Below are 13442 nucleotides of genomic sequence, written 5' to 3'. Positions count from 1 at the left end.
AATGAAGACTGCATTGCTATAAAAGTAGCTTCCACAATTATCCTTGTCTTCTGGCTTTTTTTTAAAAGGAAAATCTATTAATAAATGTCTTTATACTTGATTTCTGTCTGTGTCAGTCATGTTACAAACACTTGCAATTTACATCAAGATCGGAAAATTGATGTTTGTGTTGGAGGGTTCACAAAGTGCGTTTCTTCTGAACACACTAATTTAAGGTATCCGTGGTGGCTGATCACATCAGCACATGGTAATTTAAAGTCTCTCTAAGTCTTGATTGGACAGTCCTTTGGAAAGTTAAGTTCATGACTGTGTAATTATACGTTACAGCCACACGAGGGTGTGCGTTATTGTTCCGCTCTTATAAGCATTACTTATACCTTTGATACTTGGCACCAAACATGACAGCTTCTTTTAGCTGGCAGCAAAGCTAAATATTAAAGTCACAGTATATCATTAGTACCTTCTCCTAAGCCAAACTCATTAAAATAAACACCACTCTAGTAGAATATATTGCATGTAATTAGCAGAATTATCAAAATGCTACGATTGCAGGATGTGAAGGAGATACTAGACAAGCTTGCAATTTGCTTAAATGTCTGCATTCATTTTTAAAGCACAAATTACAGTTTCTCAAACCAACCCACCAGGGAAGTGAGGCACTGTAAAGCAAGTTTTTATATATTACTAGAACACTAAAGTCAAAGGCTTCTTTTACACTTGCCGTGTTTTTGCGGGCTGTTTTTCCAGCCCCCATAGATTTCTATGGGGCCGAAAAAACGACCCGCAAAAATTAATCGGAGCGCTGTACGCCGTATGGCTGTGAGGGCCGTATTTACGGCCATGAAAAAATATCGAGCTTGCTCGATATTTTTCACGGCTTACGGACACGTCCCCCAGTGAAATCATTGGTGCCGCAATAGCAACTAGCTTGTTTTTGTGGTACACTATGCAGACATATTTGTGTAACGCCGTTTTTTTTTTCACCCAACTTTTCAAAACCTAAATCCCAAACAAAAAACAGCGATCCAAAAAGATTATTGTGGCCCGTTTTTGTGGCAGACCGTGAAAATTACGGCAATACGGTCCGCAAAAAACACAGGAAGTGTAAAAGAAGCCTGAGACTATGTTCACACTTTGCATTTTTGATGTTTTTTTTTCTGCAGACAAAATCTGTTCAATTGGCTATAAAAAAGCAGATTTTGTTGATTTTTTGCTGCGTTTTTTTTGCTCCGTTTTTTTTAGATCCATTCTTGTCTCTTGTGAATGTTGATAAAGTTTAGTGCCCCCACAAAAAAAATGATGCAACTTCCTTAAAGTTTTGGAACCAAAAATGCAACAAAACCTGATGGCTCTGTTTTTGCTGCATTTTTGTTCTTATCCATTGCTTTCTACAAGTGAAAAAACGCTGCAAAAATGCTGAAAAAAGGGACATGACGTAGTTGGAAAAAATGTAACAGTTTTCCAAATCAGTCAGGAAAAAAGCAAAACAATATGTGTGGATGAGATTTCTAAAATCTCATAGATTTTGCTGGTATTGTAAAATGCAACTTAAAATTTGTATACAAAATTGCAGCAAAAACGCAATGTGTTAACATAGCCTTACACTTGTCTTTACTAGAACCACAAGCTAAAGTACTGAACTTCACTTTATAGGTGGTCTTTGTGACTATATAAGGAATACAGTATATGGAAGAGAAACATGGAGTTTGCATCACAAAGAGTACTTTTCTGGTTGGGGGATGGACATGATTTATTCATATTATATATACTAGCAGAAGAGCCCAGTGTTTCCCAGGCGTAGTAACTACCTGTGGTTAGTTATAACAAATTATAATGATTATCCTCCATCCCATAGTCCAGTGCGCATATACCCATCATACATATCCTCCATCCCATAGTCCCGTGCCTATATACCCATCATACATATCCTCCATCCCATAGTCCCATGCCCATATACCCGATACATATCCCATCCCATAGTCCCGTGCCCATATACCCATCATACATATCCTCCATCCCATAGTCCCATGCCCATGTACCCATGATACATATCCACCATCCCATAGTCCCGTGCCTATATACCCATCATACATATCCTCCATCCCATAGTCCCATGCCCATACATATCCGCCATCCCATAGTCCTGTGCCCCTATACCCATCATACATATCCTCCATCCCATAGTCCAGTGCCCATATACCCATCATACATATCCTCCATCCCAAATTAACTGTTGCCTTTTTGAACATTATTTACAGAGAGACAGCAGTAGACTTAAAGGGGTTCTTCACTGAGGACAATCCATTAACCAGATCAAAATGGGACTGATTTAATCACTTGCAATTTTTCAATCTTTTTTTGTCATTTTTTTATCTTTCTCAGACTTTTTGGGCTCATCAAATTGAACTTTGGGCAAAATAAAACAAAAAAGTGTTCTTTATTTTTGTCTTTCTGCAAAATGTCACATGTGCAAAATATCATTCCAGGAGGAGATTAGAATACATTTGTGACAAAATTAGTGACTTTTCAAACAGACACAAATGATCAATCAGGTGTAAATCTCTGGAAATCCTAAACTGCAACCACAGTGGTGACCTAAAAAAAAAGTCAAACTCATGAAAATATGAAAAAGGATTTAAAAAAAGCAGCAATGCAGTGATAAATATGGTACAAAAAAATAGGGCCAAAACGCAACAAAAACAGGTGCAAGTGTAATTATGAATTGGAAAACTTCAGCAATCAGCTATAACCTGTGGAAACCTGGCAATGCATGTTCCAGTGCTCTGCAGCACCATCACAGGGGAATTCAAATATTACTCAAAACATGTCCACCCCAATGGGAAGTCTGGTTGATGCAGGACAGGCTTTCCAGATATAGAAGGGCATTCTTCATAATCATCATCCACTTTCATCAGAAGAGAAGAATTCTGATTGGGCCCAACCTTTATAAACTAATAGGGTATATAAAATTTGTTTTCTTACATGGACCATTTGTTTGAGCAACCGCAGGGCTATCACTCAGGATATGTTTGTTTGTGAAAAGTCTTGCTTTCTTTGCCAGTCACAAGACCGTGACTGAGCGAGCAGTGATAGTACCCCTCAGAGGCAAATATGTCAACATAAGTTGCAGTGAACCACCTCTTTAACCACTTCGCACCATGGCCATTTTCTGTATTTTCATTTTTACCTCCCATTCTTCCAAAAGCCATAACTTTTTAATATTTTGCCAATATATCCAAATGAGGGCTTGTTTTATGCAGATTGAGTTGTACTTTTGAATGACACCATTTATGTTACCATATAGTGTACTGTAAAACTGGAAACAAATTCCAAGTATGTTGAAACTGCAAAGAAATTGCAATTACACAATAGTTTTTGAGTTTTGTATTTCCCATATTCATTATATGGTAAAAAGGACCAGACAATATGATTCCAGACATCAGTTTTACTATGTAGATACCAAGCATGTATAGTTTATTTTTTATTTAAGTGGTGAAAAAAAAAATCAAAATTGGTCTGAAAAATGTTTATGCGTTTCTTGTCATTTTCCGAGACCCGTAGCATTTTCATTTTTCTTTCTATCTGGGGTTGGGTGATGGCTTATTTTTTGCTCCCTGAGCTGATGTTTTTATGGATATCATTTTGGGGTGGATACGGTGTTTTGATCACCTCTTATTGCATGTTATTGAAATGTTGCAGTGGCCAAAAAAAGTAATTCAAGCGTTTGTTTTTTTTTCTTGTTATGCCGTTTGCCGATCTAATTAATTTGCTCAATGTTTCGATAGATCGGACATTTCTGAATGCAGCAATGTCAAATATGAGTATTTTTTTTCACTGCCACTGCACCCACTTTGAAATTAAGCGTCATCATGAACGTCCCTTCAGGGGGTGGGCTAGTTCCTGCTGTACTGAGTGTTTTGTCAATTCCAATGGATTCTCAGTAGGGTTTTGTCAGTGTGCACTGTTATTTTTAGTGCACAGTGACAGAGCGTATTCTCACCAGCTCTGATGAGAAGTGAAAAGCCAACAAGAGAGTGCACTGTCAGTACACACTGTAAGAAGAAAATGAGCAGAGACCAGCACCGCCCTCACAAATGACATCACGGATGACTTAATTTCAGGGTGAAGTCCGTGATTAAAGCCTCTGCCCCCAGGAGACTTCACTTTAGTACCCCTGCATGCACTGGGATCATCAAACAGGAAATAGTATAAAAAAATACAGCAGAGTAGTGATAGAATGGTGGGGACTTTGTAATTAAAGTATATTAGAAAATAGATTAGACTGTAGCATTAAATATATAGAGATTTAGGATTAAAATAAATTTTAGTTTTGAACTACCCCTATAATTATATAATGGAGACATGCTTTTACAGCACAGGGATTGCTGGGACATAATGGTGCGTGCCTAATTTTAGTGCATCATTACTGTGTAGAGGCACATTGGTTAAATATGGTTTAGCAGACTTATTTAATAGTTATAAACCATTGGAAATGGTTCATACTATCTAGAGCAGTGTTTCCAAAACTCCAGTCCTTGCGGCTCCCAACAGATCATGTTTCCAGGATCTCTTTAGTATTGCACAGGTGAGAGAAACTTTGGCAATTTCTGTTGCCTTGATAATTCCATCACTTGTGGAATACCAAGGAAATCCTAAAAACATGATCTGTTGGAGGCTATGAGAATGAGAGTTTGGGAAACACCGGTCCAGTTGAATGTAAGATATTCCTTTTTTAATGCTAGGAAGTATTGGCCAAGGGAATCACTATAGTGGATTCCAGCATACGTTGACTAGAGGGACCCAAAATGTCTCTTTGATCCGTGTGGGAAGGAAATCACTATTAAAGACTCAAGATTATTTGGGATTCTTCTGGAGATTTTGCATTGGGACCCATAAGCATACTGTACTCAGGTTATGTTTTCCACCGAGTCATTTCATTGGGAAAAAAAATAATATATTTTATAATGCAGCTGGGTTGGAAATGAAGATTGGTTTGGATTAGTTTAGGTCAAAAAGAGCTGTATCAAAAAATACAATAATGAAAGATAGGATCCAACTCTGAATAAATAGTAATTTTATGTCTGTCCACCATCCAGGACATTATTCATTTAGAGCTCATCTGGATGACTTGTGTATGACCGTTACTGCATTAATAACAAGAAAGTGAATAAGAGATCACACTATATAAAGCATGAATGTATTATACACAAGGGCTTAAGATGTATTGTTAATGTAACGTATATTCATGTTAATGGCCTCCTTTATTGTCTTTACTCCACATGGAGATGCCTGTGGTGAAATCTTGTACTTACTGATTGAATTAAGGCATAAAAAGTGAACAGATGGTCTTCATTACAGTCCTAGAAATGTAATGCATTTTGTTTTGTAAAAGTGTATTTTAGATACAGGTTTCATCCTTTTTTTCTGTTTTACAGCTTACATGGAAGATCTCGCAAGGTGTGTTGAGCAAAGCAGAAGACTAATCATAGTGCTGACCCCAGATTATGTCATCCGAAGGGGTTGGAGCATTTTTGTGCTGGACAGCAGACTCCACAATATGCTGGCCAGTGGGGAAATCAAAGTCATATTAATAGAATGCAGCAATTTGAGAGGAAAAGTCAATTATCAAGAAGTAGAATCCCTAAAACATGCCATAAAACACCAGTCGTTAATCAAGTGGAATGGTCCAAAAAGCAGCAAACTCAATTCAAAATTTTGGAAACGTCTGGTCTACGAAATGCCTGCAAAAAAGAAAGAAGTGCTATCCAGACAGCATGTCATGGACAGTGGAGAGCAGAGTCTTTTTGGAGACCTACAAACTGTACCTTCTATTGCAGTAACGGGAACATCTGGCACACTGCCACCATCAGAAGATATATCTGGCTACCATCATGCAGAAGCAATGCAAATGAGACATTTCTGCAGAGCTTATGAATATGAGAAACCGGCCCCAGTTATGCCAGTAGCATCTTTAGGCAATCACCATACATATTGCAATATACCATTAACCCTTCTCAATGGACAACTGAGTCACAACAGTGCAGCCAAGGACCCACAAGAGTACCATGGGAAAAGCGCATTGATACCAATATCATCGCGGGAGCTTGGCATTAGCAGCGATATTTGGTAGTACGTCAGACACAGACTTTTTGTCTTTGCTGCTGTACAAGGTCTATGAAGTGTTTTTGAACCTTAAACTCATGTCACAGGGGTGCCAAAGGAAGCTTTCGAGCAATGGCACAATTACTCAGTTTTCTACTGGCGCATTTTGTTTACAATGCCGGGATATTGATATTAAGGATCCTGCCTTTTTTAGTTCCAACATAGTTAAAAGCATACAAAATTAAAATATGGTGTAAATGTTTTACTGCAATGTCAGGATAATAAAAAAAAACTAAGAAGAAAAGAAGCAAAAAAAAAATTTTAGTTTAGATGTTGCAATCTAATGGACTAACGTTCCGTATGGTATGAAACAAAGGATTATTTCTATATATTTCGAAGGGTGATTTCAATACAATAAAATGTTAACTATAGTAACTTTATTTTAGACTTATAATTATGCAAATGTCATAGCACATGCTGAAAATGTTTCTTTTTTTGTAAAGGAAGGATTGTGTGATGCCGTGGAGGGTTTGTCCACCTCTTGTGAGATTGTCACATGTCCATTAATAAAACTGCACAATAGAGTTGATATGTTGATGAAACCTTTCAATGTTAGAGAGGTAAAGGTTGGGTTATCTCTGGCAGTGAGCAGGTTAATATTGCACACCAAGTCTTTTTGTGTAATGCGAGCACAACATTGTTTTGATTACTTCCTTCTGTAGCGAGCATGCGTCTGTTATGTCTACTAAGACTTCCATATCCTCCATATACATATGCTCATATAAGCATCCTAATACAATGTCACACAACTCACAAATGGGGCGTTTACCTCTCCTTTACCTCTATATTGTTATGTGATTTCACTTAAACAAAATTAGAGGCATACAGAGTAGCCCAAAAAAATGTACGAAAGGAAAGAGAGGTGCTCCAAGTGTGTTATCCCCAAGAGGAAATACAACGTGAGCACATGCCGAAATTGGCTCACCCAAATGAATTATGACTATGCACAACTCCATTACTTGTACACCAATGAGAGACAGCTGCTCAGACTGCTGACCCACTCAAGAGTTGGAAGATGCCTGCTACAATCCAAGAAAGAAAAAAGAGCATTGGTCCCTGAGAGCTGCCAAGAATTCCAGAGAATGGATTGCATTACCAGGATCTTTATTCGTACAATGCCTTTCGGAATTGGGTCAACTTCTTGTTGAGGTATAAATTAGATTATACCTGAAGGAGGAATCTACCTGAATCCCAAATGCATCGTATGAAGGTATATAGGTCCTGGTAATGCAATCCATTGACAGCAATTCTTGGTAGCTCTCTGGGACCATTGCTCTTTTCTCTGTATTGGATTCTAGAGCAAGAAATTCTATGAACACTCAATTACCAAAACCATAGTCCAGCCATGTGCAATCAGTATAAGAAAGAAGCTAACGGGGAGTTCGGCAATGTACTAATGCATAGTATACAGAAGTTTTGTCAAGTTTTTTCTAAGCCACACCAACCGTCAAGTTTTCTCTCCAGATAAGTCCACCATTTCTGTCTTACTATTGTGTGTGGACAATGACACAACCTGTCCTCTCATTGAATTGCACTTGACCTGTACTAATTTCCTGGTTGTCCAGGACCTGCAGACAGAACAAGACTGACACAGGTCTAGTACATTTCAAAGGGAGGTGCTGATGGTCTGGGTCAAGTGCCCCTCCATCAGTGCTCATTTGCAGGATGTCAGAAAACTTGGATTTTTAAAGCAAAAATATAGAACTATAGCAAAAGAGATTCTAAACACTATTTGGTAAGTTGCCTATGTCCACATTAGCCACTCTGTGTTTTATGAAAGCTGGCCAACTACAATAATTATAATTTAGGATTTTAACAACACTTCCTCCTAAAATTAGGAAACAAATATATGAGAAATCTAATATATAAAGCTCAAGTGTGTATGTATGTATGTATGTATGTGTGTATGTCCGGGATTGGCATCCGCACCGTCGCAGCTACAGCCACAAAATTTGGCACAGTCACACATCTGGACCCCGAGAGTGTCCTAGGCTATGTTGTGAGGTGAAATTTTAACCCCGCGTGTTCCAATTCACCAAACAATTTTGCCCCTATCTACATAATGGGGAAAAAGTGTGTATATCAAGCCTCGCCCCTCATTATGATGTCATAATGGTTGCCATGGTGACGCTGATGTCATCATAGGTTGCAAGCCCCGCCGCTCATTATGATGTCACAATGGTTGACTATGGGATGGAGGATGTGTGATGGGTATATGGGCACTGAACTATGGGATGGAGGATATGTATGACGGGTATATGGGCACGGGACTATGGGATGGAGGATGTGTGATGGGTATATGGGCACTGGACTATGGGATGGAGGATATGTATGATGGGTATATGGGCATGGGACTATGGGATGGAGGATGTGTGATGGGTATATGGGCACTTGACTATGGGATGGAGGATATGTATGATGGGTATATGGGCATGGGCCTGTGGGATCGTGGATATGTATGATGGGTGTATGGGCACGGGACTATGGGATGGAGTATAATTATAATTTGCTATAACTAACCATAGTTAGTTACTATGCCCGGGCAGCGCCGGGCTCTACAGCTAGTATGTATATGTATATATATATATATATATATATATATATATATATATATACACAGTGTGTGTATGCATATATATATATATATATATATATATATATATATATAGCAAGTCATTGAGGTGCCCAGGACCATATGTAGACTTTCCACTACTCTAGGCATGAAAATTGAATTTGGTGTAGTTTTACATTAATGTACTTTAATATTCAAATAGATATTACATTTGTGTTATATAGATATATCACAATAGTTAGCTCAAATTTAAAGGTAGTATATTAAAACATCCCAAAATAAAAAAAATAAAAGGCATAAAAATGTATTGCCTATAATTAAGCACACACAAACATTGATTAGGCACACGCATTACATATATAACATGCAAGCATGCACACACATTTACTATGTACAGCTACTTTATAGTGAGACCCTTGTATACTAAGTACCCACTTTAATCTGCCTAATGGCAAATACTGCCCCGGTCAGATGATTTAGTCACAGCTTAGCGATTACCAATAGTTTCTCCATTTGCACTCTTTAATGGTTTTATCACAAACTTTTCCTAATTCCTAAATGGCAAATCTTCCTAGTTACATATTAACACCTCGGCCCCTCAAATCCAGAATTGCTCAAATTAGGAACCTGCAAATCTTCACTCGTTGTTGTTTTTATTTATTTATATTTTTAATTGTACAGTAAATGATCTTTACTGGTAAATGCATCAATTTTTGCTAAATTACTGTAAAGGAGGGCCAAGACCATAGTCATGACCAGTACTGTGGCAGCTGCGCCCAGCCCTTCCCCTACATGAAACAATACTATGCTCCTCGGCATACCTGCATCTCCAGATCCATCTTCACCCAGGCACTTCCCAGGCCATAATGGTCTCCCTCTTCTAGGCGACTCCCCCATCAATGGAGACAGTCTGAGACAACTTTACCACTTGCTTTACTTAGAATTTTGCATGTTACATCCACAGTTGGAACATCATAACATTTGCTTGCTTCATGATCTTTCCCTTGCTTGCTGTCACTTCTGTGCAGTACACACCCGAACCGGACCATACTAGACTGCTTCCCAGTTACTTCCAGGTCTGACCTCACTACGATGACATTTACTTCAGCCAGTTTAGCCCCAGACATGAATTCATCAATCACTACGTTTGGTGACCCCCAGTGAAGCATCCGGCCCATCTGTACCGATCTCGTCGAAGTGCCAACACCTTTCATTTCCTTGGTCCAGCCAACTTCTGCCCTAAAAGCATTGGCCCAGGCGTTAAGACGCCACATATTCCTTTTCTTGTTTTTACCCACTGCTAAGACGTTAATTCGTTATTGCCCACGTTACCCACAGCCACTGCAGGCTGTGGGTAACGTGGGCAATAACGAATTAACGTTACGCGACTGCCAAGCTGTCTGGGCTTATAGCCCATGTGGACTCTTGTGCGCCCTTGTCCCGTCTGACTAAACCACCCTTCCTCACTAACCTTGCTCTCGGCAGCCCCTCCTACAATTAACCCTCTAAGAACCTACTATCACCCCCCACTAGTATACCCCCCATCTAGTGGTCCGCAACATAATTACAGCTACCCAGCCTATGGGGAAATTATATACTAAGAGTTCCCTCCTCTAATGTCCCAATAAAGGATGTACTAACTTTCCCTAACTCTACATGTACAAGTACACATAATATGTACACAATATTATAATGCAGAAACACATTGCAATATATACAATTTTCCACATAATGGTAACACATTCAAGTGGCAATACCATAAGCAATGAGCGGTAATACTTAGGTATATATATTCTGACATGGGATCACTTGAGTTTGTGGTACAATAGGTATATATATGTAGCAGTACCACAGGCAATAATCATAAATACTCGTTTGTAAACATTAAGAACTGGAAGACAATCACAGAGAAGGGAGGCATAAAAGACATCATATCTTAACCCCTTATATTACTTATTACTGAGAAAACGCTGAGTTAGACACCATTTTTTTTTACTTTTCATTACAAAAAATGGATACTATTCAACCAAAAAAATCTGCATTTCATGAGGATGCAAACAAATTATAAAGTTTTGCGGATGCACTCACTTCAGTTAATCTGTTTGCTCCTCCAATTGCAGCAATAAAAATACTGCAAAATAAGGGCAGAAAAATGTCCAAAATTCAAGCCAATTGCAGATGGATTGGAAGGGTCGGCCTTTGCCTCTGTTGTAATAATCCTCAATTGTCTTTTTATGCAGAAGCAAAACAATGGAAGCTCCAAAACTCATACACTCGAGTGTTTAGGGCTGGATTTCCACCTTGCGTATATTTGTAGTGGAAGCATCCATTGTGAAAATTTACACTGTGGAAAATGTAAATCTATTAGATTGAGAATTTTAATATAGACTGTAACACAATTTGAAATTCAGCTCTGAAATATGCAACACAAAACTGCATCATCTAAGCCACAAAATCCACAACAATAATTCTATAAAAGTGTGATGACCAAATCTTTCACATCCTACATCAGTGGTAATTGGTGAAAGATTTCACTGTCAGCAGCTAAATAATAGCTGAATGGATTTACAGGTCCTCCAATGTGGAGGTATCACTTGACAACAATTTAGAACTTGAACTTGAGAAACACCTGAAAAGCCTCTCCGACTCCATGGTCTGTTCTGCATCTGGGCTTTTGCCACTACCTGCTGATCTCTGACACACATGGTTAAAGTTCTATTCGTGGTTCATGAGGCTTAAACTTACTGTACTCCCATTTGGTGGTGGTACACACAAGGCCTTCTTTCTCCACTGGTATCTCCTGACAGTCCCATTGAAGCCTCACCCACCTGTTATTCAGTCTCAGAGCTGTCTTCCCATGGGTTTCTGTCTCCTTCCAGCCTCAGGCTAACTGTATTTCCTGTTTGTTGTCACCACCACCTATTTTTTGCTGACAACTTGACTTCAGTACAAAGTTTCCATTAAGAAATTTCTCAGTATGGTTGATTGTGTTCTTCTGTACCATTCTCCCAATAGCACCTCACTATCCTTCTTTCTTGCTGGGAATATGGCAGGGCCTTTGACTTACTGACTGGCTTCAGTACAGTTTGGGCCTACAGCTATTCCTCTACCTTCAGGGAAATACCCTACTTCTATTCTCCAATAATACTTCATGACAGTTGGTGGGAATTTTTCTTTTTTTATCCTTAATCACACAGTAACATTATTCACTGTCAGTTACTTGCAATTTCGTGCTACGACGTGCCACACTCTCCTCTTTAGTCAGTGCCACAATTGTACCCTGGGTTACCACATTCACAGACAGGACAGTGTGGCACCAATTTATAACACATTTTATCAATGAAAAACATTCTCAACTTTCACTCTGTTAAGATCGCAGATCAGGGTACATTTGGCATAGGTCCGACCCAGTCATATAAAGATTTTTATTGAATATAATTCCAGCCCACAACTGCATCAACTCAAACTAAACACATACTCATAAAAATAATTCCAGAGTTTTTGCACCATAACATGTGAATCCCAATCCAAGGCTCAAGTATTAGGGATTAATAATAAGTAATTGAAATTAGTTTATGGATTTCTATGTAAAGGCATAGTGGGTATTCTTTTTTGTATTCCTTATTAATCATGACATGTTCGAAATACCAGAATATTGTAGAGGGGGCTTTCCCTTTTTTTATTTCATTCACTCACTAAAACAGCACCATTAATTCCACAGCCCTGTACCTACATCATCACCATCCCCATTGGGGTTTACAATCTAAATTTCCTATCAGCATATGTTTGGAGTGTGGGAGGAAACTAGAGAACCCAGAGGAAACCCACGGGACATACAGACTTCTGGCAAATGTTGTCCTTGGTGCGATATGAATTAAGACTACTATGTCCCCATGCTGCCCCTTAAAGCATTATTTCAAGTCAATATCTGTATAGCGCTACGCTATATCTGTAATATCAGACACTGCGAAGGCAAAATATGTCATTAAACAGAATGCCTTCAGTTCCAGACTATGAACTTGTAGGACTTTTTATGCTGCTAAACAGGGTCCATGAAGCCTAACCAGGTCACTCATAGTGCATGGTACACGTGTAGCACGTGTCCAAGCTGAGAAGCCACTTCCTAAATGTTGCAGTGGCTTCCCACTGCATTATCTAAAATGAATTGCTAATGACTTGCTTATTGGTAACCGCTGCATCATCTTCCAGAACCAAGTGGCAAGGAAGTCATTAGCAATTCATTTCTAATAATGCAGTGGGAGGCCGCTGCAACATTTAAGAAGTGGCTTCTCAGCAGACGCACCTCGGACGTATACTATGAGTGGCCTTTTCTTAAAAGGGAAACACAGCGTGCTGTCCATTATTGATTCATTTTAGGCGGCCACCATAAATAACCAGTATTAAGGGTAAAAGTAATTAGTTTATTTGTCTCCCAGCATAATGACATTTAGTGTAATTTAGACAAATGCTAACTCTGTTTATTATCTGAGTTTACTCCAAACCATTTTTTGGAGACAATCATTAAAAAAAATCTTCCAAAATTGCTTTTTTTTTTAAAGCATACATAATTTCTAAGTCTGTTTTTCAACATCATGCATCTGTTTTTCATCACGAAATGGGGGTGTTCACACATACATTTTTTTTATGGCTCAAGTGTCCACAAAACTAAAAAAATTTAAAAAGTGGAAACGCCCATTTTTTGATCCAA

The 13442-nt window shown here is 38.7% G+C and overlaps 1 protein-coding gene across 3 annotated transcripts in view; it reads left to right on the top strand.

The window, feature by feature from the left end:
- The window catches only part of IL1RAPL2 (interleukin 1 receptor accessory protein like 2), a 1414847-nt gene extending 1408156 nt beyond the window's left edge, over positions 1 to 6691 (top strand). For all 3 annotated transcript variants that reach the window (XM_073543629.1, XM_073543630.1, XM_073543631.1), the window contains one exon: positions 5436 to 6691. In XM_073543629.1, coding sequence (XP_073399730.1) covers positions 5436 to 6130 — 695 coding nt within the window. In that variant the 3' untranslated portion in view covers positions 6131 to 6691. The remainder of the gene's footprint in view (positions 1 to 5435) is intronic.
- The last annotated feature ends 6751 nt before the right edge of the window (positions 6692 to 13442 follow it).

This window comes from Dendrobates tinctorius, unplaced genomic scaffold, assembly GCF_039654945.1.
Source record: "Dendrobates tinctorius isolate UK_male_01 unplaced genomic scaffold, ASM3965494v1 ptg000133l, whole genome shotgun sequence".
Classification (NCBI taxonomy): Eukaryota; Metazoa; Chordata; class Amphibia; order Anura; family Dendrobatidae; genus Dendrobates; species Dendrobates tinctorius.
The sequence above is the reverse complement of the archived record's forward strand: the minus strand, read 5'-3'. Positions and strand labels throughout refer to the sequence as shown.